General features: G+C 44.3%; 2 protein-coding genes across 5 annotated transcripts; one reads left to right on the top strand and one right to left on the bottom strand.

Moving 5' to 3' along the window:
* The first annotated feature begins 33 nt into the window (after positions 1–33).
* HMGXB3 (HMG-box containing 3) lies at positions 34–26,936 on the top strand. 4 transcript variants are annotated; one of them, XM_038412578.2, is made up of 20 exons: positions 34–187; positions 1,416–1,563; positions 3,575–3,749; positions 4,645–5,211; positions 5,906–6,004; positions 7,073–7,204; positions 8,583–8,989; positions 9,268–9,437; positions 9,870–9,967; positions 10,580–10,678; positions 11,825–11,974; positions 15,391–15,692; positions 16,991–17,118; positions 17,719–17,850; positions 19,475–19,659; positions 20,960–21,179; positions 22,640–22,773; positions 23,229–23,345; positions 23,893–24,102; positions 24,810–26,936. In XM_038412578.2, exons 2-20 carry the CDS (start codon positions 1,418–1,420, stop codon positions 25,284–25,286), a joined length of 3,948 nt encoding a protein of 1,315 aa, XP_038268506.1. In that variant the 5' UTR covers positions 34–187; positions 1,416–1,417; the 3' UTR covers positions 25,287–26,936. The 4 variants fall into 4 exon arrangements, with proteins under 4 accessions (XP_038268506.1, XP_038268505.1, XP_043347219.1 ...); XM_038412577.2 differs by having other exon boundaries at positions 9,268–9,443; XM_043491284.1 differs by lacking the exon at positions 4,645–5,211 and having other exon boundaries at positions 9,268–9,443.
* On the bottom strand, positions 62–3,023 carry LOC119859904 (pulmonary surfactant-associated protein D-like). The gene is made up of 4 exons (XM_038412744.1): positions 3,018–3,023; positions 1,783–1,881; positions 1,219–1,247; positions 62–676 (listed from the first exon to the last, which is right to left on the bottom strand). Exon 4 carries the CDS (start codon positions 575–577, stop codon positions 62–64), a length of 516 nt encoding a protein of 171 aa, XP_038268672.1. The 5' UTR covers positions 578–676; positions 1,219–1,247; positions 1,783–1,881; positions 3,018–3,023.
* Positions 26,937–27,493: the final 557 nt, after the last annotated feature.

Here is a 27,493-nt window from a genome sequence, read left to right as displayed (position 1 = left end):
CTTGTGGGCGGCTCGGCACTTCCGGTGTGGCGGCCGCTCGCCAGAGGAGGCGAGGTTCCCGTCACCGCTTCCCTGGGAGCCGTGCGGCGCGTCTCCCCGGCATGCTGGGGCGGCCGCCCCCGTCGCCGAGCGCTGCCTCCTGGGCCCGCGGCCCCCTCTGTCCGCCGCCGCCCCCGCGCCCCGCCAAGTGAGTAACACCCCGGCCTGGCGCCTCCCGGCTGCCGCGGGCTCCTAGGGGATCCCTGGGCTGCGCCTGCTTGCCCGGCTCCTGGCGAGCCGAGCTCCCCCGCGCAGCCCCGGGCGGCCCCTCGGGCTCCGCGGCGCGTCGCTGGCTGAGGCAGCTGTTACCCGTGACGGGTGACGGCGCCGCCCTCCCTCGCGGAGCTGCCAGGGCCGACCACGCGCTGCTTGTGGCCCGGGTCTGGACTGGGAAGAGCGGGGTCGAGTTTCGGGAGCGAGCTCGCCAAGCCAGACCTACCCATGACTCTCTTTCTAGGGCCGGTTTGCGTTGCCTCGCTCCCGTTAGCTGGTTGTGTCCTGCCGAGGGAGAAGGCCGCTCTGAGGCCTTTTTCTGCATTCTGTTGAATTTTGTCCTGCTGTTGTGGTCATGTGGATCCCGAAATCCTGACTCTCGTGTACTTAATAAAGCCTGCTTCAGAATAAATGGAGTGGGCACCTGTTAGGATAAGAGGATTATTTAGCGCCATGCTCATTCAATCTTTGGCCTGGCTTTTGTGAGCGTGGACAGTCAGATAAAGTGGTTTCTGGAACTGTCCACTGAGACCTGGGCTTTAAATAAAAAAAAAAAATCCAAAAAAAAAACCCCAACACATTTCATGGTGGCTGCCCCAAATAACTTTTAGGTGTAACTACTCTGGGCTGGACTTGAATTAGCAATTTAAAGGAAAATAGCTAGTCCCATGAGCCACCTAGTTTTCCTTAAAGAAAAGGAGTACCCGTGGCACCTTGGAGACTAACAAATTTATTTGAGCATAAGCTTTTGTGAACTACAGCTCACTTCATCGGATGCATCCAATGAAGTGAGCTGTAGCTCACGAAAGCTTATGCTCAAATAAATTTGTTAGTCTCTAAGGTGCCACAGGTACTCCTTTTCTTTTTGCAAATACAGACTAACACGGCTGCTACTCAGAAACCTAATTTTCCTTATCACGGTACCTTACTGTGATTATCTTGACAACGTTGGTGGTCTGTACTTACTTCACTAGTGTCCCTCTGTGTTCTTTGTACTGTACAAAACAAGAAAATAGTGAAAATAAAGCTAAATATCTGATCTCGTGGAATCAAGGGCCAGTGCAATCTTTAGTTTATGAAGATGAATTAAAGACAATTTACTAAAAACTGAAGTGTTATTCAGATTCTGAAGTTATGCGTTTTTAAATAATGGTCTGTTTTAGCAATGGAGGCTCAGTATGATGGCACTGAAGTAACTGTAGTGATGGAGGAAATAGAGGGCACCTACACCTATGCATCTCCAGTACCATCTAAGAAGAAGAAAAAATACAGAAGTCCTGGAGATCAAGGGGAAAGGGCCAAAAAACCCAGGTGAGCTCCTCTGTCTTCCTTGCTTATATAATCTCTGGCTTTGTACAATTTGGGAGCAGTGTTCATTACCTTTGGTAAAAGATTTACCTCTGCAATATATTTGGTCTGGTCTACTTATTGCCCTAAACAACTGTTACTCAGCACAGAAGAGTACATATGTATCCTATATACAGGAATATAGCCATACCACTTTGAAATTATGTTATGTATGTACCGTACCTTTCTGATAACTGCTATTGCTTGACCAGAGTCCTGCAAGCTCTGCAATTCCATGGGGGTGGGGAGGAAACCCTTTACTGCAGAATTGCACTCCAGAATCTAAAATTTCATTTAAAAAACATTGCAACCATAAGGGTAGTAAAAAAACAAAATAAAACACACACTTATATTGCCTGTCTGAGTTGCAAGCAGCCTGAAACTGAAGCTCTAATGGGGAACAACTTCATTCATCTCAGTCGGGTATTGACTGACACCTAATGACAACTTGAAGTATTAAGGGTCATAGTAGAATGTTTTATATCAAATTAAACATTAGTATTTCCATTTTAAATAAGTCTTTTTAAAACACGAGTCTGCTAGAATTAATAGTCTGCTGCTCTGGAATGTGGCAGAATTTAGGCCACTGTAGCTACCAAGTACATGGGGCTCTTGGTTATAAAATAGAGCAAAGTCATGTACAGGTAAGCACTTACCTTCAATGAAAGCAAAGGAAAATAAATTAGTATTTTAAAGGCAGTAACATCATACCAAGGGCTCCACAATTCAAACAATTCTCTCTCCTTGAACAGGCACCTGCCAGCTCCCCCTTTCTTATAATTAGGGACCTACCAAATTCACAATCCATTTTGGTCAATTTCACGGTCGTAGGATTTTAAAAAAAAGTAAATTTCATGGTTTCAGCTATTTAAATCTGAAATTTCACAGTTTTATAATTGTAGAGGTCCTGACCCAAAAAGGAGTGGGGGGGGGGGGGTTGCAATACCATTACCCTTACTTCTGTGCTGCTGTTGGCAGCAGCTCAAGTGGCATGGTATGGTATTGTCACACTTACTTTTGCACTGCTGCTGGCAGGGCACTGCCTTCAGAGCTAGGCGCCAGGCCAACAGCTGCTACCCTTTGGCCAGCCAGCTCTGAAGGTAGCGTAGAAGTAAGGGTGGCAATACTGTGACCCCCCTGCAACTCCCTTTTGGGTTAGGACCCCCAATTTGAGAAATGCTGGTCTCCCCTATGAAATCTGTAGTAGAGGCTAAAACACATACAAGACCAGGTTTCACAGGGAGAGACCAGATTTCACGGTCCATGACGCGTTTTTCATGGCCATGAATTTTGTAGGGTCCTATTTATAATCCTAGCGGTCTCATTCTTTCGGAAAACCAGGAATCTAGAGTCCACAGCCCTCCTTAATAGAGTTAGACTGTAATCTAAACAATCCCTTTATTCCCTGCAGTACTCACCTGCAACTGCTTATTCAGACCAGCTGCAGTTTCCCAGGTATCTGTCCTACCTAGAGCATTACTGGCTTCTTCCTTTGGCTTCTTCCTTATATCCCTAGGCTTGGCCAGAGTTAGTCACCTGCCCTTCCTATCACATGACCAAAATCATTTTCCCACCTGTGGAGCTGAGCTGATCTTGTCACAAGTGGGTCTGAGGCCCATCTTCTCTTAAGAGGCTATCCATCCATTGACAGTACCCAATAATTGCATTTTTAATTTGTGATCTACCACTTTGTCCACTAAATGGTTAAAGCACTATTAGCGAATCAAGTATGTTTCACATTTTGTTGAATAATTGTTATTGGTCTGTGTGCCCTGTCCCCTAAGTCTCTTTATATGTTTTTACTTTTATTAATAAAGATTTTTCCCATTTTTCTGGCTGAGTATGGAAAACAAGCTCATAATTCTCATAAATTCTCATAATTGCCCTTGAGGCCAGTATACGACTGGTGGTGTCTTTGTTTCAAGGTGTGTTGTTAAGGAATAGACTTTAAGTTCAGTATCCACTTGTGTTTCAGATCTGCTTACCTCCTGTACTATTATGATATATATTTGAAAGTACAGCAGGAGCTCCCCCACCTCCCCCAATCTGAAATTAACAAGAAGATCAGTGAGAGCTGGAGGTTGCTCAGTGTGGCTGAAAAAAGCTACTATTTGGAAAAGGCCAAACTGGAGAAAGAAGGATTGGACCCGGTAAGTCAACTTTCTTAAATAGCTTCACATCTTCTGCTGTCCCTAGGCATATGAATCATCAGTTGCTTTATACTTTGCTTTTGCCTGAAAATATGATGAGTAAAATATTAGGAAAAGTCATGAGCTGCCAGCTATTTTTTACTTAATGTAAATTTGGTTTTGGTGTCAAGTAAGCATTGTTTTCAGCGTACTCAGATGTAGTTGAGATGGCCTCTCCATTAGAATTGAAGAGCTTCTCCTTTTCTTTAAATTTGCAAAGCATTTTGAGTCCAATGATATCTGATTACGCTGGAATGAGTCACATTATAGTGCAGTACAGTAATACAGGTTACAGTTATAGTAATAGTAACCTGACAAAGCACAGTGCATAAAAGGACAGAAGCAGACTAACTATATGTATGAGAGATGTTTTAGACCAGTCCTAGAATATGGCTGGCTTAGTGGCAATGCAGATCATGATTATGTGGGAGAAATGCACTTAATTACGGATTTTGGTCTGTAGTCCTGCTTGAGTTAGGATTGTTGTAGAGGCTTGGGGGTGAAAAGAAGGTGAGTTCTTCTGTTGCTCCAGCCAGCTACCTAAGGAGCAGCATTGGCAGATTCCTAAAGGGTCCTGTCCAGTACCTACGGGTAAGAGGAATAATGACTTCCCGGGAAGGCCTCCAGGTTGAGTGGGATTAATGTAGGGGATAAGAAGAGAGGGGGGATTCTGAAGCCTCTGTTAGAGATGTGAAGGACTTGCCAGCAATCTGCTTTTGGAAGTTATTTGAGCTGTAATGGATACACTTAAAAAAAACAAACAAAAAAACCCCACCCCTTAGCCATGATCATGAATCAAACCTACTTCTTCTGTGTCCCTTGCTCCTCTCTATTCCATGCTTTTTCTTGTCAACAGAACTCCAAGCTGTCCACTCTGACTGCAGTAGTTCCAGACATTCCAGGTTTCCGTAAAATCCTCCCTCGTTCGGATTACATAATTATCCCCAAAACCACTCTCCAAGAGGACAGGAGCAGGCAGCACCTAGAACTCTGCTTGGCACAGGGTCAAACAGCATCTGAAGGAGTAACAGCTTCCACCAACATCACGAGTGTTGCCCATGATGCCATGCAAAACATCCTTTCTGTGGACTCGAGCCATGTTGGCATTTCTGAACAGTGCATTGCCATTGAAGGACTGACGGAAGAGACTGCCTCATTTGGTCAGTCAGACACTATAGAAGAAGTAGTTGCTTCAGAGATTCTCTCTCATTATGTCAGACCCATAGCAGATAAAATGACTGGAGATATCCTCCTGGATGAGGCTTCTTTGGAAATAGGAGAGGGACATCCATATCAGACAACTAGTGTGGTTATCGAAGAGACTCTGGTTAGCGGCTGCAGAGACATCTCCAATGGGAGCATTGCTGTGGCACAACCCCAGGTTTCTGATGGTTTGTCTGTGGTAACAGTGGTGACCGGGAGGGTAAGCTAAGCTAGTGATGATAGAAATAGTTACTAGCTAACTTATTGCCTGAATTTTTTCTATAGCTGCTTAAAATCTTGTTAGTGATTCATGCTGGCTGAAAGTGACATTAATAAATTACACCACTCCTGCTCCACAGCTCAACTAGATCAATAGTGATGGAAGCAGCAATCTTTGCTCATTATAAGTCAGTCAAAAATGCAGTGCAGTGTCTCCTCTTCTCCCTTCCACTATTACCCTCAGGCCTAAAAGATGAAGTGCTGGATCAAGCTGTGCGGTGTGGGTTGGATTCCACAGATATACTAAAGCACTGTTCTATGGTATCTCTGTGTTTTATCTCTCTGTCCCACGTGGTTAACTTCCCAGCTGCAGAGGACTGAATGAGCACTCCTTTAGAATCCCTGGTTGGTGTTAAGGATTCAGTGACATAAAGCAGTTTCTGTTTAGGATTCAGTTGCTTTCATAGTCCTTGGATTGTAAAGAGAGTGACAATCTGATGATCCAGTCTGCAGAGCACTCCCACTAGTCCTTCTCTCCTGAAATCCTGTCACTTGTACTGCTGCTGCCCCACTGCTCTACTGTATGATATACTCTTAAATCTGATATTGAAGAGACCCTCAATAAAAGGTCAGAACACAGCTAGCTAGATGTATCCGCCTGTCTGTTACGTATCTTTTCCTCTTTTTATTTTTAGGACACAGATGAGAGCTGCTCCTCCATGCCTACTACACAGTTCATTATGCTACCTCTCCCGGCTCACTCTGTTGTGGAGAACCCAACGGCAATCAAACTGGTGAGTAAAGGAGGAGCTTGTATGTTTCTCTTAGGGCTTGTCTACAGTAGTATATGGAAGGTGTTAGTGTGCCTTGTCTACCTTAGGGTACTAATTTGTCTACATTAGGCTGTTAACATATATTGGCTGATACCTTCCAACTCCTAGCCTAGACATAGCTTTAAGAGGCTTTATCATGTTCTGCTCCTTTACCCTACCAGATGGCTATCCCTTCCTCTCTCATATAAGTTCCTGTATACTCTAGTGCAACAGCTTCAGATAAATTTTTAAAAAAAATGGAGTTTTATAATGAATATGGAAACAAATAATGCAGTCAATACAACCGCCTTCTGTGCTGCTTACTTTGATAGTAAATTTCGTTTAATTTTAGGCTGTCTTCACACTTTCATCTGGTAGTATGCTACACATTTTTTTTGTAATGGTGCATGACTTGCTATACTGTGTAGATTTGACTGGGAACGATGGAGGAGCTGGTAATTGTACTGAGACACAGTTGAGGCTTTTGGTACCTAAACCTGAATTGCCTTTCATTTCTCCTTTTGTTAAAATCATCATCCGTGAGATATTTCACAATTTAAGGGTCAACTTCGGATATTACAGTTAATATCCACTGCGATTAATAGAGAAGTTCACGTCTCTTGGCTATTTGCAGACTGGTATGGCAATGAATCATCTTATGCTTGGTTCATGTTTCTTCGCATTCATAAAGGATTGAGATGCATTTTTAAAAATGCAAGCTTAGCTTCTGCAGCAAGGGTTATATCTTGTGCCAAATTGCACAGCCGCAGAAAACAAGGGCCTTTGATGATAATTAGTGATCAGTAAAGGGACCTAGACCTCTGAACCTCTAGGTTCTGACTACAACCCTGACTCACTAACCTTTTACAGGCAAAATATTCGTGTGCATCTGTTTGTCATCTGTAAAATGTGTAGTACTACTTGGCTTATGGAGGATTGTGGTGATTACAGAATTAATGTTTGAGTGCTTACTGGTAGAGAATGATGATTGTGATCTGGCTTTATGTACCTAATTCTGAAAAGAAATTGTTGGCAACCCTTTTGTTTCAGACAACCACTTACACCCGCAGGGGCCATGGAAACTGCACCAATCCTGGTTGTTCTTTTACTTATGTCACCAGACACAAACCGCCAAAGTGCCCAAAGTGCGGGAACTTCCTGGGAGGGAAATGGATCCCAAAGGTACCTTTCCACGCTTCTCATAACTTTCTTTTATTTCCAATGACTGAGTCTCAGCTGGAAAGTGACACTTGCGTAAATACCTGTGAAACCCCAAAGTCTGTGTGCTGGGCAGGTCAGAGACCTGAGGAAGCGAATCTCTGTACTTTTCCACCAGTGTCTCTGCTAGAGCAAGTCACCAGTGAGAGGGTTAGACTTGTTTTCTATCACAGAGCTCTTTTCTGAATTTCTTGTCTCTGTGGTGAGGATGCCACTCATGTGGTAATCATGAATAAAAGGGACAACCTTGTGAAGCCCGGATCCTTAGACAGGACACTGTTCCTTTCTTGCTTTCTGACTGCAACATGATGCCAGTATTTGAAAGGTGCCCACCAAACCTGCTTACAGCATCAAATGAACTGAGGGACTCAGTTCAACCACTTGTCTCATGGTCTTTTTATAGACAGGTGCGTAAACAAAACAAGCATAGTCTTGTCTGGTTTGGAGGCATTTTAGTAGGCTAAGATTCCACTACAGCCATTTTACCATGATCTCAAAGGGAAACAAACAGCAAACTTCAAAATACATAGGACAGTTGGACCACTTGGGAGCCAAGCCACAGGAATTCCAGAACCACCACCCTCCTCCCCACTACAGTCTGGGTCAGCAAGGTCCTGTGTGTAACAGACCTGGCTGCTCACTTAGTATACTTAGCTCCTAGATTGGGTATGGTGGAAAAGGCAGCTCTAGAGAGCTGGAGCTGTAAAGAGAGGGCACCATATTCAGAGAAAGCAATGGATGAACGAGTTCTGAGGTGGCTATTTTGATAGTAATGCTGATGTCCTGAGAGGGTTTAAAAAATGACTAAAGCCTGGTCTATGCTTAAAATTTGGAACAACCTAGCTGTGGGGGAAAAAATAAAAAAATCACACCAGAGTGCCATTATTAAGCCAACCTAACCCCCAGGAAAAATGTGGCTAGGCTGACTAAATCATTCTTCCATTGACCTACCTACTGCTGCTTAGGAGGGTGAATTACCCACATTGACTGGAAAACCACTTCTTTTGCCATAGCATGTGTCTACACTATGGCGCTACAGTGGCACTGCTGCTGTTGCACCTGTAGTGTAGACACGGCCTCATGCTATGTAATGAAGTGTTTGTGAAAAAGGCCTGACAGGATAGAACACTTTGTATGTAATGTTAGCAAGGATCTCAGTGTATGAGGAGATAAGGTTTGTTCTGGCTTTATATACAAATTACTGCTCAGACCCTGCCTTGCTGCTCCTCTAGCCGATGTTAAGCAGCCATCAGCAAATCAGGCAAGATATGAATAAGTTTTAGTTGTAAAAGTCTGAAGCTCTAAAACATCTGGGATGTTCTGATCTTCTTCTTCTTTCTAGGAAAAGCAACCAAAAGGCAAAGCTGAGCAGAGTTCAGGTATCCCCCTCAAAGCACCAGGGGCTAAAAGAAGTCAGCAGCCTGTAGCTACAGAGAAGGCAGCTGCTCGGGAAGATGCCACCAAGTCTACTCTGGAAAGCTCTGAAGCTGTCAGCCAGCTACTGAATGCAGTGCCTATTCAGGAGCAGATACAGGAGACTGAGTGGGAAGAAGTGATAATCTCTGAGGCTCACATCCTTGCAAACAGAGGAAATGCAGCAGCAGCATCGCTGGCTAAAGATAGCAGTGTGCAGAGCAACTCCTCCTTGGAGCAGCCTGAGAAAGACAGCATAGGGATAGGGTCACAGCCATCTGCTGAGATGACAAGTTCACTTGCCAGTCCAGCTACCACTGTAAAAAAGCCAATGGGGTGAGTCAATTTTGAGTGATTCATAGAGATATCGCACTGAGCCATCATTTGTGTATGGCAGTGTTCATGGTACTGATCAGTACTGGCATCTGAGCTTCTTGGATGGCTCATTTAGGTAACAAGTGAATCAGGATAAATCTGAGGTCAGAGATTTGATTTCCAGAATCATCGTAGCTATTAGTTTTGCCCTCTTCCATTCTTCCCTCTGCCATAGTATGTGACTGCACTTCACTGGCATAGGTGGAACTTTTGCTACAACTGCACTTCTTGTCTTTCAGAATTGATGCTCTTGCTGCTGCACCCAAAGGACAAGAACTGAAGAGCAAACCAAAACCCAAGCCCTCATTACTGGCTGCTGCGAGACCCATGAGAGCGATCCTACCTGCCCCTGCTAACTTGGGGAGAGAAGCCCGCACCGAGCAGCTCAGCAGCCGACAGGGCTTTCCAAGTAATGGTAAAAGCAAGAAGCCATCCACAATAGGCTTAGACAGCACAAGCTCCTTAAGCATGGGGAGAAGAAGGCAATTAGCACATGGGATGTAGTGGAATGCTATAGTGACTTGCTGGCTTGATATTACAATGTTAATGCCCCACAAAGACATTTTAGAAGTACTTGTTTGGATTACAGGTGGTTTAGCGTTCAGTGGGTCTGTTGTAGTCACCAGTGGACTCTTTACAAAGTCAGCTTTTGACAGCAAAGTGCTACTTCACGTGACCTCTCAGCTGGACAGAATGGGATTTGCAAAGCCTGATTTGATCAGTTCAGGTTCGGAGAACAGCAGCTCCACTGTGTCCCGTGGCTGCTTTTGCCAAAGTTGTCAAAGCAAAACAAAAAGCAGATTTCACACAATTAACCTGTTGTTTTCTTTCCTCCTTCAAGATAAGCATTCCTCTATGAGAACCTCAGGCCTGAAGTCCAGTACGCTGAAGCAGTTGGGTCAGTCTGTCCTACAGCCATCTAGCATTAGTGAGCGAAAGGTAAGAGTAATTCTTGCTTTTCCAAATGCATATTCGCTTGCACTTGGATTTCTCTGTAGTTCAGGGTAGGATTTCACTCTTCTGACCTGAATGTGTAGAAACGGAGTATAAATCTGGTAACCCCTTGATGATGGGATTTGTGTCTAATGTTACTTAGTACGTGAGATTTGTGTTAGGCAGCATAGGCACAGGACTTTGGAGCAAAGAAATGCTGAGTTCTAATCCTGGCTCTGAAGCTCTGTGGCCTTGGATTAATCCTTCCACTTGCGTCTTTGGTAACACCTCCTTAGTTATCTCAGAGGGGTATTTTGGGTATCCATTAGTGCTTTGAAGATGTGATGTGTGATTGAAATACTAAGTAATATTCTTGCAGGTGTGCTGTGAGATGACTGGTTAAGAAGCTAAAGCTGTTGGAATAAGTTTGAATTTTAACCCTATAATTTGCAAAAAATGTACTAAAATCCTTTGTTACTTAAAGGTGTTCACTGGTCTTCTTTTAAAGCCATGAATAGTTACTGCTTGTGAGCTGTAATCAGTGCCAGATCTCTCAAATGTTTGATTTATATGCTTTCCCCCCCACCTTCCCCCTCCTCAACCGCTCTCAATCTACAGCTCCCCAGCAGCCCAGCCAGCAGAGCATCTCAGGTGAAAGTAGTGGAGGTCAAACCAGATGTATTTCCCTCCTATAAATACAGCTGCACCGTAACTTTGGTAAGGATCTTTTGGGGGTTTGATTCCTGATGGGGGGCACCACTGAGCGTGTGTTGAGAATTAGCAATATATTTGAAAGGCAATTGCTTTCTTCTTCATGGTTAGTACTTCGGACTTGATGATTCTAAACTTAAGGCTCTTGTGGGTACTCAAGCAACCACTTCTGGCTCTACATCCTGCTCCAAAGGCACAGCTTAGGATTTGGCTCTTTTAATTTTTAAATGCAAGTATTGTCCATGTAATGTGCTGCATTAACAGCATTAAACGTCTCTCTCCTGCATGGGTAATGGTAAGGTAAACTTCCCTGCATGGCAGTACTAATACTCAACTCTGTCCTGAAGGAGCCATCATTAGGGGGAAGAATGTAGGCCACGGTTTCCATGCTGATGAAATATTTGTTCTCTTGAGACTGCCATAAGAAACACCTGTTGCAGTGGTGGTTTTTGTGAAGTGACACCTCTCTAACAGGGCCTGGCCTGAGAGGCCAGATCCAGCTCATTTTTTCCATGAACTGCTGTGCTGGCTTCAGCAGGTAGTGATTTCGGGTCACTACTGACCTGGGTTGGATTTGAGCCAGTGACATAAAGTTGGACGGTTCTGTGTTGTATTACAAGTACTTTCGGTCACACGGTCCTTATGATTTGGCTTCTCAGTCAGGCTCATCTCTCTAGAATATCTCTACTCCTGCGACTTTCAGGCTTGCACGGAAATAGCCTGGCTCCTCGTGTGAGCGAAAGAACTCTTGATATAGGTGTTTCATTGCTGACTTACAACAGCTGCATTGAACTAGAAAGTTTAGTGTTGTGTTGAAATCATATTCACTACTAACCCCTTTAAAACTGGATTTTTCTTGGTGCCCTAATGCAATTGTATGTCCCCCTTGCATTAATCCAGGAGGGTCAAATATCCTTTTATTGCTGAATTTGTTTCTTCTGCCAAGTATCTATGGTATTTGGAACTAGATTTAAAGCATACAGATTAATTGAACTGGTCCTCAAAGTAAGTGGCCATGCCTGTGGTTTATCTCCTGAAACTAAATGTTAGACATTGGTGGTCAGCATGTGCTATTCTAGTAGGCTTCTGTTGTCTTGAGCCTGTTGGCGTATGAAAGTAAGATAGAAGAAAGTTTTGCCTGTCTCTTTCCAGGATTTGGGATTGGCAACATCACGTGGCAGAGGGAAGTGTAAGAACCCCTCCTGTAGCTATGTATACACAAATAGGCACAAGCCGCGGATCTGTCCCAGCTGTGGCTACAACCTCGCCAAAGATAGAGCTGAGAAAACTGTGAAATCCCTGGTGAGTTATGTTCTTTCACGCTTGCTGAACTATGTAGTTAATTATATTTGGTCTTTTAGATTCATAGATTTCAAACTAAAAGAAACCATTGTGATTATCTAGTCTGACTGCCTGAATAACACAGGCCATAGCATTCCCCTGAATAATCCCTAGAGCATATTTATTTAAAAAAAAAAAAAAAGCATCCTATCTTGATTTAAAAATTGCCAGTGATGGAGAATCAACCACAACCCTTGGTAAATTGTTCCAATAACTAATTACCCTCACCGTTTTAAAAAAAAAAAATTCTCATTTCTAGTCCAAATTTGTCTAGCTTCAGCTTCCAGCCACTGACTAGTGTTATAGCTTGCTGTAGTGTGTTGGCTTTCTGGGCTATGTGTATATGTATATGTATATGTATATGTATATGTATATATATATATAGAGAGAGAGAGAGAGAGAGAGAGAGAGAGAGAGAGAGAGAGAGAGAGAGCTGGTTGAAGCTCAGAATTTCCATTCTCTGGGAAACTGACAGTTTGAAATTTGTGTTTGCTCTGAATTAGAACAAAACCAAAAATTAAAAATTTTCCACAAAAATGAAATTGTTGAAAAAAAAATTTAGTTTCAGGTTGATAGGCAAGTTTGGTTCTGATTTTGACTCTAAAAAATTTCTCTTTGAAGTGAACAGGCCTTTAGAACCACAAAGTAAAAACATAAGTTCCAGACTTTCTTGGAATTATTCTACCCTATTAAACGGCTTTTGTAAAAATGAAAAATTTATCAAAATTGACATTCTTAGGTGAACATTTAGATTTTGATGAAACAGAATCTGGTGACTGAAAAATGATCCGCTGGAAAATTGTCAACCCACTGTAGTTGTGTAGTGACTTCTTTTAGGGGCTGTACACTGCCCACAGCTGTGAATGGTAGTTTTCACTGAGAATAGGTACTGCAGACTAATTGTACTCAATCTTACCTCTGGGAGCGCTCAGCAATTAAAAAAATGCCGCATGGAGTATATGGGGCAAAACCTCCTAAAACTAGAGAGCAGCATCAGCCTTGTCTGATTTGTGCAGTCTGAAGGAGATGTGGTCCCATTTGTGTAATCTGATGCTGCCTTTGTGACTGAGCTGCGATGGTAAGTGTCAGTTCAGTCTGTCCATTGTGTACTACAATGTCCTGTTTGCAAGAGCTTGTAACTCTGTTACACCGCGCCTGAATTGTTGGCAGACACATTCTTAGCCAGGATTGTCTTTTTTTTTTTTTTATTAATTTGAATAAGGTTGCTTTGATAACTTTTATATATAAAAGTGCTAATAATGAACTCTGGTTTCTTAAGATGCTTGTTTTTGCCACTGTGAGCAAACATCTGCTTCTGGATTTTATAAATTTAGTTTTGAAGTTCATTTGTGTTTTACATGCAAAATTGTTTTGAATAAAACCAGAGTTTGCCCTGTTCTTACATGCTGACTGAGCCCGCTAAGCCAGCTGCCTGCCAGTCTGTACAGGAAACTTGTTTCCTTCAGCTGTATTTTACTTTGAAGTACAAAATTGTTCTGCATACTGTGTGAAAACTACCCTCTTCTCTCTCTCCCCCCCCCCCCCCCGAAAAACCTCCTCCAATAACCCCATGTGAAACTCTCACATAGACAGATACTTAAAGAACATAGTGCTTTCCTTTAACTGCTTCCTTAATGCACAAAGATGGGCTGGCATTTTTGAGAGAGACTCTGGTTTGTTTTTCTCCTTGTTGGCTTTTTTGGACTTCTGTTTTTGTTTTGTTTTGTTTTGTTTGGTTGGTCACAGCCTTAACATTCCTGTAATATGGTTTGTTGTTCTGGAATCAATGCAGTCTACCCTTTTCTTGGACAGGCCATTTATCTTATCACTAGACTAGACAGAAACACAAGCTGAAAGCATTGTCAGGATGATTTGTTTTACTGATTAATTGGATTAGAGGCTGTAATGTTCTTTCTGTCCTGTTGAGCCCCCTAGTGTGTTGATTCTTCTTTTCCTATATACTGTAGTTCTTTGAGCTGCTAGTCCAGAGGTGGGCAAACTACTGCCCGTGGGACTGTCCTGCCTGGCCCCTGAGCTCCCAGCCGGGGAGTCTAGCCCCCGGCCCCTCCCCTGCTGTCCCTCCTTCCCCACAGCTACGCCACCATGCAGGCAGCGCGGCTTGCGCCCGCCCACTCACCTCCCAGGCTTTCGAATAAGCCTGTCCTGCCGCTCTGAGCAGCATGTAAGGGGGCAGGGGGAGGAGCAGGTTGGATGGGGGGCTGTCGGGACAGGGTGGTTGGATGGGGCGGTCAGGAGACAGGGAGCAGGGGGGGTAGGATAGGGGGTGGTGTACTGGGAGGGGGCAGTGGATGGGTCAAGGGTCCTGGGGGGGCCTGTTGGGGGTGGGGGTGATAGGGGTCGGGGCAGTCAGGGAACAGGGAGGGGTTGGATAGGGGGTGGGGGGTCCTGGGAGGGGGCAGTCAGGGGACAAAGGTGTGGATAGGGATCAGGGGACAGGGAGCAGGAAGGGTTGGATGGGGGTGAGGTCCCAGGAGGGCCGGTCAGGGGACAAGGAGCGGGGTGTGTTGGATGGGTCAGGGGTTCTGAGGTGGGCAGTCAGGGCGGGAAGTGGTAGAGGGCAGCAGCCAGGCTGTTTGGGGGGCACAGCCTTCCTTACCCAGTCCTCCATACTGTTTTGCAACCCTGATGTGGCCCTTGGGCCAAAAAGTTTGCCCACTCCTGTCCTAGTTGCTTGTATTTCCATAGACTGCACCATAATCACTTTTTTTTTTTGGGGGGGGTTTAAAATCACAGTGCATTCAGTGCTGGACACTTAGTTTTCTCTTAACATTCAGTTGCAAATCACCTCCTCTGTGGATTTTTATCTTCTATGTACCATGCATTGTGTCTGACCATGTGCTATAGGGGATGAGAATTTATGCAGTTGCCTGCAGTTGAGTAAATGATAGTTTGAATAAATGTTAATGAATATACTTTGCTGTGATCACCCCATGCTCTCCATCATCCAGTCTATATGGTAACACTTCATCACCAAATTTTCTGAAGGCCTACAAAGAGTTGTTGCTTATGCAGGAGCTGGTAAATGATGGTAGGTGAGGTTTCCTCACTGCTGCATTCTACCTATATTTATAAAGCAGTTCTACTGAAATAAAAATAAATAACCCATCCCTTAAAGCTATAAGCTGCAGAGACAATGCATTGTCTAACAGAGCAGGGGACTGGAGTCAGCATTTCTGGCTTCTGTACTAAGCTGTTCTGCCCGAGAACAGATTACTTAATATCTCTGTATATGTTTACTTATCAGCAAAATGAGAAGAATAGTTATCTACCTCTCAGGAGTGTTGAGGCTTCATAATCAGCTTTTTACTCCACATTTGTCTGACAAAATCCAAGTGACATTTTGGCTCTCTTTCTAGGAGGTCAGCTCAGGTCTTCCTGATGTGTTGAACACCAGTGAACCCCTAACACAGTCCCAGAAAGAGATCCAGCGCCAATCAACACTGCAGCTGCTGCGCAAGGTAATGCAAATTCCAGAGAATGAGTCGGAACTGGCAGAGGTCTTCGCGCTCATCCACGAACTCAACAGCTCACGGCTCATCCTGTCCAACGTGAGTGAGGAGACGGTCACCATCGAGCAGACCTCCTGGTCAAACTATTATGAGTCTCCATCTACGCAGTGCCTCCTCTGTAACAGCCCTTTGTTCAAAGGGGGACAGAAGTAAGATCCTGTTTTAGATTTGTGACTCTCTCATTCAATCTTATTCTGATGTTCTGTATTAAAGATGTCTTTGAGGAAAATACTGCTTTATCCTCTCCATATGAAAGCCATTGCAAACACCGTGCAACCTGCATCTCTGTAAGAAGTGCACTTTTCCCTTAGCTCCCAAGGTCAGCCTTACTCACATCCATGTTTATGTGAGTTTGGGAGTAGACTATTGTAATATGTATTCAGGCCCTTTCTGCATCTGAGATGGGTAATGGTGTTGAATGTAGTTCTTCTGAAAGTGAAGGACTTGCAAATACTATCCAGAAGCAGGCAGTGTGTTAATTTTCCATCCACAGCTCTATCCGTCCACCTCAGTCCTGGTCCTGTAGTACCACCTGCTTACTCCAGTTCTATACCCTTTCATGGCTCTGCTTGACCTGCAGTATGTCTGTTACTCAGAACACTTCAGTCCTGAATGCTCATGCCATCATGTCAACTTGTGTAGTATCTTTTTGATAACATCCAATGAACCAACGTTTCCAGGCATGAAAGCTGACAAGTATTAATCCTTGTGCAGCTACCATCTTTGAGATTAACTCCAGATTCTTTTGAAGTGCAGCAACAATGATTCTCAACCTATCACAGCTCCTGCACTCCTTTGAAAGCTAACGAGCAAACTTCAAGCATTCGTTCATTTAACATATGATGCATGACCAGAACCTTAAACTCTCTTCTTCCATTGAATTACTTGTCCCTATGACCTTTTTTGTACTTTGAGATTTTAGGAGATTGGATATGAGCTGTCTCTTGGTTTCTCCAGATTCAGATTAAAATTTCACACCCTTGGGGTTTGCTTTCCTACAGCAGGAGAGTTCAGTAGGTTGAGTGAGCGTTAAATCTAGATTTAAATCTTATTTGACATCAGCTTCTGGTTGCTAATCCCATTTTATTTTTCCATTTCTGATGCTTTGTGAGGTGCACAGTGAGGCATATGTGAAGGGTTCAATAGTGTAAAGCAGCAGGATTATAGTTGTGCTGTAATACTACATGTTCTCCTTGTTCTCATTTTGTTGCCGGTCAGAGTGCTTGCTGTGTGGATCCTGATAGTTGTGATGGGTTGTGCATAGATTCTTAAAGCTCAGCCTAGGTTTGGTTCTGTCTGTTGTTAGAACTCAGGCTGATGGTTTTGGAAAGAATCTTGGCAATCAGTTGCCTTCCCATTTCCTCAACTAGTGGCTGGTGTGGTTGCTCGCTAATGGGATAATGGTGTGTTTGGTTTTTTTTTTTTTCCCCCTGCTTCTATGTTACAGTTCTCTTGCTGGTCCACAGGAGTGCTGGTTGCTGACTGCTAACCGGTTACAGGTGGTTACTTCCCAGGTTAAAGTGTGTCTGAATCTGCAGTGCCTGGCCCTGCATAGCTTCATGGATATATACACAGGTAAGGGGAAAAAAACCAAACTATCAGTGGGCTAATCTATCAAGACGAATATGCAGATATCTAGGGCTTCTGGACTATGACAGAAGAGTCCTCCTTGTACAGAAAAGATCTCTTCTCTCCACCCTACCAGACTTGAATTTTTGGATTAAATGAACTGCTTCTCTTCCTTAGTGAGGTGTATGTTCGTCATGATAGTGACTGAGAACACACCCACTTGTCTTTGTATATGCAAATAGTAAATCGTTCATTCTGTGTTGCAGACCATGAGCGCTCAGGCTCAGCTGAACAATTCTGAAATTCCATGGGCTTTCTAGTCCTTGTTGGCTCAGGGAATTGAAGCTGTGATCATTGTAAGTTTTGTAAAGCAGTGCAGGGCTTGGTGCTGTTACAATTAAAGGCAAGACTCAAAAGGGAGCTAATCCTGCTGTAGTGAAAGGAGAGGGAATACAGACCCCAGAAGGCCTTTCTAGACATAATGTATTTGTCCTTCTAAACCAAACTCAGCATGACTTGTTTGGCAGTAAACAAGTGTTTTACATTTGGTGTCTGTGGAATTCTAAATCTTCCCCGGTAACTGCTGTACTGTTTGTTAAACTGCAGGCTTGTTCAACGTGGGTAACAAGTTGTTAGTGAGCCTGGACCTTCTGTTCACCATCCGAAACCATATTAAGCTTGGAGAGGATCCCAAAGTAGCAGTTGGCAGTATCCTGGAATCTGTGCAGGAACAGACCGGTAAGGTGCTCCCCTGGCCCTCTCTTGGACCAGTGGCTATTCTGAATTGCTGACCTCCCTCTTCTCTGAGAATTGTGTGGAGAGGGGTTTGGGTTTAATTTTAGATGAAAGTAGTAAGTGACTGCTGGATTATAAAACTCAGCCCTTCTGAGGTTTAATGTATTTCTGTTGAGCTGAGTAGAATTTTGGTTTTGAGAGAGGTTTCTTCTGTGTGTGTTAAACAGAGAATTCAGTATCTTTAGTATCCAGACCGATGGAAATGGCTCTAGTTAGCAATCGGTCAAATGTATTGTTTGGTGGCTGCCATCTTCTGTGAAAGGGGAAAAACTGTCTCTCCCTCTGTCTTTCACCTGAACTTTACTGGCTCCATCCCCATCTTCCCAGGATGTAACATTTTATAGCCCCCTCCTGCCCGGGCATTTTTAATGTCTCCTCTGCAGAAAGGAAGGGCTACTCCTTTCAGTGGCAGTTTGCAGGACAAGAGAGTGGGGTTACTCTGGCAGCTAATCTGTTTGCAATGCCAAGGACGGGGTAAAAGAGGAGAAAGGGGAAAATAAAGAAGGCCTGAATTCTTTGTTCAGTCAGGTGAACCAGGCAGCCGGCCTGGAGACTTCCCAGTGTGATGAGTTCAGGCTGAGAAGGCAGCTAGGGTTCTAGGTTAGGCTGGAGGGGAGATCTAGCATTGATGCCTGGGGGGTGGGTGATGGGAGCTATGGAATGTCACACGTTGGGCAGATGATGGTGTGTCTGGAAGTATCCAGGTGATTGGGAAAGCAATATGGCACCAGGGAATAGTCTTCAGGATGTGAGATCAGAGCCATCCTTAGCCATAGGCCTACCGATGACACAGGTGTTTAAGGTTATATTCTTTCTGAACCTATATTAATTCAGCCTTTGATAGAAAATGGCCCATATAACCATTAACTTCCTCCTTTCCAAGCAACGGAACATGTGGCTCTTTGCTTCTAGAAGTGCTTTGTTTAGGGGTTACTTGGGTTAATTTAAAACCTTGTTTGTCTAAAACCCCTTCCTGGGGGATGTTTCACTTTAAAATAGATTACACTGTGTGTCTGCATCTTGTTTGCAACATGTCATTGCCAGTCTGAGCTATTGATGCTTGTTCTTATTAAGTAGGGGGATTTATGGTCATACTCTGCTCTCTGAGGAATCCAGAAACATTATATGAATCTCTCTTCTGGAACTGTCCAGCTGCTTCTGTGAGGCTTTTTCCTTATCAGTGATATCAGCAATTGAGATTTCAAAGGGGAAAGACGCTGACACCCTGAAGTAAAATTGCTTCCAAGAGCTACTATAGATTCTTCGGTGTCCAGCTGTTCTTAGAGCTCGCCTTAAAAAGTACTCCCGTTAGAGCCAGTCTTGGCCTGTTGCTGAGAGACTTTGGACTCTGAAAGAGAGCCATTTCAAACAGTACCTTTATTATCAATTCTCCCCAAAAATTTCATGGAGATAAATCTATGGAGTGTGCTTTCTCTGAGTAATGAAATGTTTTCTGTTGGTGAGTAGCGTGCTATCTCCATTGGCTTTAGGAAGTGAAAGCTGTGTGAATGCAGTTTGAGTAAACCATGGAAATGACCTCAAAAATAACCTGCTCTTTTCTTCACAGAGAAAACCCTGAGTCCCGAGGAGCTGAGTCAGCTCCAGGAGCTTCTGTGCAATGGCTATTGGGCTTTTGAGTGCCTCACTGTCCGGGACTACAATGATATGATCTGTGGCGTCTGTGGCATTGCACCCAAGATTGAGATAGCCCAGAGGAATGCAGAAAATGTCCTGGCACTAAAGAACGTCGAGGTAGATTGTCACAAATGCTCCCTCCAGCTTTTGTTTAATGCATGTCTCTGTTCTATAGTCCCATCCCCGAGCAAGCCCCACATGTGCAGAAGTGACTCGCCAGTTAGTGCTTCCTTGTGGCTGGATGCAGAATTGCTGGGCCTTCCCTTTGGTTGCCTCCTGTTGGTTTCCTCAATCTGTGTCTTCTGTGGGTTAGCCCTTAGGTCACTTAAGAGTTCCCTTCCCTTGTGGGGTATCCAAGTCCAGCTGTAACACAAGCTCCACGCTGTTTTCTCCCAGCTGGCCTCTGCATAGTCCCTTTGGGCCAGCAGCAAAGTCCTTCTAAATCAATGAGAATTGCACTCTTCTTTCACAGAGGAGCATATCCCAGAGCTTCTCCTTGGGCCCCTCAGCAGAGCTCCAGAATAAAACACTGTTAAATATCTTTCACCCCTCTCTTCATCATCCGCTCCCAGTTCCCCTTGTGGACAGCCTGCCTGGAGCCCGGCTCTTTGTTCCAGGGGACCCACCACAGAAGCTAGCTCCACTCCTGTGGCTTAGCTCTCCTTCCACAACCCAGCTCAACTGCTCTCCTCCGCAGCCAACCCCTAACTGCTGGGCTTCCTCCCTTTTAAAGTCCTAACCCCAGCACAGGTGTGGCAAGGCAGAGCTAATTAAACAGAGCTGGCTAACTCCAGGTCTCTTGGCAATAAGGGGCAGGCCCCCCAGGTAAAGTCTCAAGAAGACATTTGCTTAGTCTAAACTTAGTAATTCATAGTCATTACACACAAGGATTTTAGGCATCAGCAGAAAACATTAGACAAACAGGAGTATGTGGCCTGACTCCATGTTGTCCTCTATTTGGGGAGAGATTTTAGATAAGCAGTTTGGGAAAAATAGGGTCTGTCCTACTGGATCACACCATTGAGCCATCAGGATTCTTGTGTAAGGAAGCTGAGTGAAACTCTCAGATAACCATCCTCTTGTGTATTGACTTTGAAGCATCCTTCTGATTTTGTTAGTAGCAGTTTCTCTGAGGTGTCATGGAGTGTTTTCCTAACACACAGGGAAACTAATAGTGCTATGTAGTAAACCCTGTTTCTAGCTAAAGTAGATTGGTCTGAATCCTTGTAGGGCAGAAGAGTCCTGTGGACTCCAACCCCAAATACAGTAAGGAGACCCTAGGCTCCTTTTCCTACTCTGGACGGTGTGTGTGTTAGCCTTATGCTTCTGTTTCAAGTCACAAGTGGAAACAGAGCTGATCAGAAATGAAGCATGTGTGCTGTTGAATATATGATGTTTGTTCTCTCACCTCTGTTAGTTTACCTGGCCAGAGTTTTTGTCATCCAGCGAGGTAAATGTAGAAGATTTCTGGTCCACGATGGAGACAGAAGTGATAGAGCAGGTGGCGTTCCCATCTAGCATCCCGATCACCAAGTTTGATGCCTCTATTGTTGCCCCCTTCTTCCCACCACTCATGAGAGGAGCTGTGGTTGTCAACACTGAGAAGGACAAGAACCTAGATGCACATCTGGTACCAGGTAACTCACTGCCATAGAGCTCCTAGGGCTGCTTTGGCTAGAGGTGGTGCTGCTGTTGGATATCTGTAGGTGACCCATCTGCAGTTAAGAACTGAGGGTTTTGTTACACAATATGCTCTAAAGAGAAGTGCTTGGCACTTCCTGGTGGAGTCTTTAGATCCACCAAAGCCAGAGGGGGATGTGTAGGTCAAATTTTGGTATTTCTAATTATGAATTCCAAATGGGGGACTTGGTCTACCCAGGGGAGTCTGAATGCTTAGCTGTGATCACTTAAATTTCCCTTTATCTTGACTCCAGCAGAACATCCCATTGCTGCAAATAAATTACATCCAAGTCTATAAACAGAATGTGTTTTCAGAATGTTTCAGGGAGATTAGTCACTCAGCACTTGCTGAAACTGTTAGAATACTCTTTGTTCTGTTTTGTGAAAACTTGTATTTTGTAGCTGCAGACGGCACCTGTTTTGTGCTGCTGCCGAGACACCAGAGGGGAGTGTCTTAAGTCTGTATGGGGAATAAAAAGAATAAAGGACCAGATGATGGGCGTAATATAGCTCCGATACCACAACCTAAATTTACTTCTGGTTAATGCTGTTAATATGCTGGGTCAGAACATCCTATGTTTCAATCATATATAATAATGAGCTATGAGTGAATAACTTGCATCAGAGTTGGATTCACCATTACCAGCTCTTTTCTTACAACTCTGGTTAGCGGAGACACTGAAATTTTACCTTGCATTGGAGAGAACTGAGGTCCCAGGGTTTATTAAATTCTAAGGGGGGAGTGAATTTAAAAAAAAAAAAAAAAAAGTTAACCTCTTCATTCCTGAACTGAGTTTGAATTCCAGGGAAAAGGCGCAGGGCAGAGTTGATAGTAGCATGTGGCCCTCCTGAAGCAGAAGGTGGTTAGTGGCCAATTTTGGGGGAGGGAACTGGAGCCGGAAAGCCGGTGGAGAAACAGGAGCATGCAGGCAGGCCTGTGTGGAAAAAGAGTTGTGGAGACAAAAATGAAGAGGTAGGCCTGGAGCTGTAGAGCCAGCTCTTAAAAGATAGGGACTTCCTGTGCAGTGGAATGCAGCAGACTGGTCTCCAAGCTTGTCTTGATGCCCACTTAACACTTTAATCCCAACAAATTATTTAAGAATATTTGGAGGGACTGAGAGTGCTCCTTGGATGATTTGGTCCTGCTAACTCCTAGAATTGGTGCACGTTAAATGTCATGATGCCATCAGAACCCAGAAAACCTCATTAGAAGTGTAAACATTTGCTGACTCGGTAGTTCAGGATCAAACTGGGCTTTGCCTTTGGTTCTGGGACTTTCCACGTATTTCGCCTTTTCATTGTAGCCTCACTGACTTCCCTTGTGTTTCTTGGCTACCATCCACCCACTTCTGGAGAAACTACATGGTGTCCTTTCCCTTCTGAGGGTGGGTGTTGAGAATGCTTTCTGCTTCTGCAGGTAGTGGGAGTGCTTTGGTGAGGCTGCTTCAGGAAGAATCCTGCAAACTGGAGCAGATCAACTCTTATAGTGAGGAAGAGCTGCAGTATTTCTTGACACAGTGCAGCATCCCCTGGGGGGCAGCAGACACGAAGGTAACAGGCCTATTCCCTGTCCCCCACTGTGCCCCCACCACATCAAATTTTGGAAGGGGAACCGTTCTCATGACTTCTTGTAAGACAAGAGGAGATGGTGGTTATTCAGAATGATAATATGAGAAGTAACTTCACTCCACTATATTTAGAAAGGAAAGAGGTGATTAGAAATGACAAGACCCTGCAGATTACAGGGTAATTGACACATGGGGGAAAAATTCAACCCTGGTGGGTTGGAAAATGGAAACCTATAATTACTCTGTCATGGTCTTCTCATCTTGGAGTTGCTTGTCATCCTCACGGTACTGAGCAATGAATTAAAAGGCTGTTAGTTATCATGTGTTTAAATACAACTTCTGTGATATTTCACTTACAGCCATGACCTTCTTTGGAGAGCCCCAGGCTTTGATTCTTAATTTAAATGCGGGCTTTTCTCTTGGTGTCTCTGTTCTTAGGACCAGCTCTGTTACTCCCTCCTGGCTCTTTATGACTTTGTTCAGAATGGGGCAGATTCCAAACAACCCCCAGTCCAGCACACAGGAGGAAAAATCTACAAAGTGTGTCCACATCAGGTAAGGCAAACTAAAAACTGCATTGTGGCTATAAGATGTGATTGAAAGATGCTTAGACAGTAACTTGACTGACACATGACCTACCACAAAATGTGGTGGGTTTTTTTTTCCCTCTCTTGGAAGAATAAACAGGAGACTGAGAGTAGGCAGGTAGTGAATTTTGGGTTCTTGTTCTCCACACTCAGGGGTGAGGAAAGATGAGCCAGGTTTTCTCCTGGGGGTGGACTTTGCCTTCCAGAAGCATTCATGCCATGTTGCCTAGTAGTAAGAGGGTGTTTGGTGTTGAATTCTTGACTCTGCCACAGAGGTGGGATTGGAAATTATTGTTCCTTGCCTGGGATACAGTCGGCTTTTTTAGGGAGGAGAGAGAATCTTAAACAACATGAGGTTGCTGAGCCCAGGTAGTTTCCAGACGCACTGAGGAGAGGAAGTGTAACACTGGATTTGTTCTATATTCTCTGTTGTTCCTTAGAAATTCTCCTTTCTCAGCTCTAGTGCAATGCACCAGACCAAAAATTCATGTTTGTCCTCTTCACTTTCTTCTGAGGTGGTGTGTGGCTCAAAGTACGTTGTGAGAGGGGAAAGTGCCCGGGACCACGTGGACCTACTAGTCTCCTCACGCCACTGGCCTCCAGTCTATGTGGTGGATATGGCTTCTTCGGTGGCATTGTGTGCCGATATTTGCTGCCCTGACCTGACTGTCCAGATGTGGGGGAAAAATCAGGGATGCTTCTCTGATCCTATGGAGCCCCCAACGGTTAGTTACATTGTTCAGTCTATGCTGTCTGTGAGGATATTGGGAATTTTTAGTGTTGGTATCTGTATTGTGTGGTGTGCAATTAATGCAAAGTTTAAAAAAAAAAGTGAGTGATTTATGCAATCTGTTGTTACTAGGCTAATCTTGAAGTTTTGAGACCCACATTCTGCCTATTAAGATGACTGAACCTTTGGAAATGCATGTTTCATTACCTGCCCAGTGCTGTGGCTTCACTTTTCATGTTGCTCCTGAGGAGAGTTGCAGACAAATTCTACTGTCTATATTGCATGACATTTGTACTCCTCACAGGGTCGCTGGTTTACCAGTGCAGTCTGTCTCTTGAATACCATAACTATCCAACTCACGGAGTGGAGATGTGACACATTTTTAAGGGGGACAGTGCAGTGTATCCTGTATAACATAATTTTCTATTGGTCATTACTTACCTGACAGGGAGGCTGGGGAGTCAGAGAACATCACTGATGAGTTGCTGTGCGGTGGCAATGGGGTGTACGGGACCCATCCTTGTAGGACTTTTGGGGCAAGCCAAGTATATTTGCTTCCATCCTGCTCCAGGTCATTATTCTAGTCTCTTTAATTCAGGGAAATTTTAGGGCTTTCTTATTTTTTGGGATCAGACATAGTAAGGGAAACTGCTGAGCATTCAGCTGGTATGTATGCAATCTTTATTCCTCTCTCTCCCTCAGCGTGTATCCTGCCCGGAGCTGTTAGACCAACACTACAGTGTAGATATGACTGTAGCTGAGCACTCTGTCCAGCACCCAGTCACCAAATCCACAGCCCGCCGAATTGTTCACACCGGGGCAGAGCAGAACAGCCAGAGTGGTCCAACTGCTCAGCACCGTTCCATCTCACTGTGCCAAGAGCTAGAGCCTTACAGTGCCATCATCACTGCCATCAATGACAGCAAAACCACCAATGTGCGCCAAAGGCCCATCACTTTCGACAACGCGACCCACTATTACCTCTACAACCGCCTGATGGATTTCTTCACCAGCAGGGAGATTGTGAACCGGCAGATCCATGAAATCGTGCAGAGCTGTCAGCCCGGTGAGGTGGTGATCCGGGACACACTGTACCGACTGGGAGTGGCACAGATTAAGACAGAAACAGAGGAGGAGGAAGAAGAGAACCAGGAAGATGATGGAGAGGTTGCTGAGTAAACCACTCTCAACTGGTGATTGATCCCTCTCTAGCCATGCCGGTGGCTTGCTGGGCTGCTGCAAGGTCTTGGCAGACTGGCCAGGCTTAACTGCGGTAGTGTTCGTTCGTTTTTTTTTTTTTAAACAAAGAAGCTGTGATACTGCTGACTTTGACTGCTTACACTGACCAAAGAGCCACGTGCTTCCAGAGGATCATGAGTGCTGCTGTGAGCATAAGTTCCGTTAACAGTCTTGGAAGGGATTCCCTTCCAAGGTGCTTCTTGGACCCATTGATTTGTCGTGCAATGTGCTGTTCTCACACGGCAGCTGGATGGAGTGAAGGGGGGATCCGTTTCCAGTCCCTGGGAATGTCTGAGATGGAAAAGTACAGGGCTGGGTTTTTGTCCCCCACCCCCCCCCAATGGATCTTGTTTGCTGACCTTGTTAATATCCTCAATACAGGGTTGGGTGAGGGGGAGCAGGAGTAGATGGAAGAAAGGCAGATGAAAATGTCCAAGTTTGAATGGATTAGCATAATACACACTGACATTCCCTTTTGGAATCACCTCTTCCATCTGGCTAGGCATTTAAAAGGATCATGTTGGGTGGCCTGCAGCTTTAAAATAGTCATGTCTGGGTAGCCTCCCAGGAGGTGCTGGTGCCCAGGACTGAGTTAAGTAGTCACGAGGGGTGGATGTTCCTTGTTGTTGTCCTGGGTTCAGTAACAGTGCAGTAGTGCAGGTATTTAGCGTGTGGAGAGGTGTATCTGAGTTTTCAGGACTGTTAGTCCCATAACAGGAGGAGCAGTAATAATTATGTAGACGTTGCTGGTTATCTGCATTACCTAAGCATTGAATTTGATGGGTTGCCCTTGACTTGGCTAGCCAAGGGCTAACAAACTTCTTTAAGGACTGCTTTGAGCTGTCTAAGGCAACAACTTCTTAAACCAGCGAGGCACTCAAATTCCACGCACTTCTTTTTGGGCACTTTATTCTTTTAGCGGTTACACCCCATTCATGATGTCAAGGAAAATTCATATTTGTCCTACAATTGGGATTGAATGGCAAAGGACATCTGTGCAGCAGTAACGAGAGGCAATGAATGCAACATAACCAGAGAGGCCCATGAAGAGAGATTTTATAATCTTCTCCCTGCTGAGACTATGGCTGAGGGGACTGCATCTTCTCTGCTTTCTGGGCCCTTTGCAAAGTGTGGTAACCCATCCTGCCATTATCCTCACAGCACTGTAAAACTTAAATATTTAAACAGCAGCTCAAATCCTGTTTGTATAGCTGCTTGCATTGCCCACTGACACCCTTTCTCTGCTGCTGGCCATAAATCTCAAAGTATACACATCTGGTCTGGCTCAAACAAGGTAGAAGGAGGGATACTGAAATGGTGGGAATCCAGGAAAATGTCCAGGAAGGCTTTTCCTGGTGTGGTCAGAAGAGTGGATAAGAGACTTGTGGTGTGGATGAAAATTCCCTTCTGTGAAGGGGAACCTAATGAGTACCATACTGTAAACATAAATATATTAAGTATGAGCAAATGCAGTAATTATGGTTTGGGGTTTTTTCTGTTTAAAAATGTTAATTTATTATAAAATACATTAGTGACTTTTTTCAGTCAGTGATAACTTTTAATAAATTATCTCCAATTTTTTGGGTGAAACTGTGGCATAGTGAGTTTTTATTGACATTTGACAGCCTAAGGACTCTGATAGCTAATGGGAAAAGCTTGTAAATCCGCCAATTAGTCATGTGGTCTGACAGATGCATTAGCCGTGCTGCTGACACAGAGGCATGCCAGCTTCTCACAGCTACATGAATTTCACATGAGGAAAAATTAGGGGAAAGTTTTTGGTCTTCGCTGTAGCGCTAAGTTCTGCAAGGGGCGAATACAGAAGCTCCCTGGACTCCTAACCCCACTGTTGAAGCTGTGAGGTTTTCAGAAAAAGTTATGTTTTTAAATACAATTATAGTGTACCTCCTTTAAATGGAAAGAAGGCAGCCCCTGAGATAAAGGATTAATCCTGTTGTCTAACTGTAAAACAAATGTCAGAGTCAAATGTTCCCCCTTCCCCAGCATTTCAGATGTTCATGTGGGAGATTATGCATCATCGAGCTGCTCTTCTGGGGTAAACACAATATTTAAAAATAAATAACCTTTTGGATTCTCATTGATGTCTGCTTATCTTCATGGTGCAAGCAGTGCAGAATGAAGTCTAG

Source organism: Dermochelys coriacea, chromosome 8, assembly GCF_009764565.3.
Source record: "Dermochelys coriacea isolate rDerCor1 chromosome 8, rDerCor1.pri.v4, whole genome shotgun sequence".
Taxonomy (NCBI): Eukaryota; Metazoa; Chordata; order Testudines; family Dermochelyidae; genus Dermochelys; species Dermochelys coriacea.
Note: the sequence above shows the minus strand (reverse complement) of the source record. Positions and strands in the feature narration are given on the sequence as shown.

Bases quoted from the DNA above. Each gene is read 5' to 3' on its own strand.
- LOC119859904 (XM_038412744.1), bottom strand. From the start codon at position 577: ATGCAGAAAAAGGCCTCAGAGCGGCCTTCTCCCTCGGCAGGACACAAC.
- HMGXB3 (XM_038412577.2), top strand. From the start codon at position 1,418: ATGGAGGCTCAGTATGATGGCACTGAAGTAACTGTAGTGATGGAGGAA. The intron at 3,750-4,644 runs GTAAGTCAACTT...TCTTGTCAACAG, and splicing joins AGAAAGAAGGATTGGACCCG to AACTCCAAGCTGTCCACTCT. The intron at 6,005-7,072 runs GTGAGTAAAGGA...CTTTTGTTTCAG, and splicing joins ACCCAACGGCAATCAAACTG to ACAACCACTTACACCCGCAG.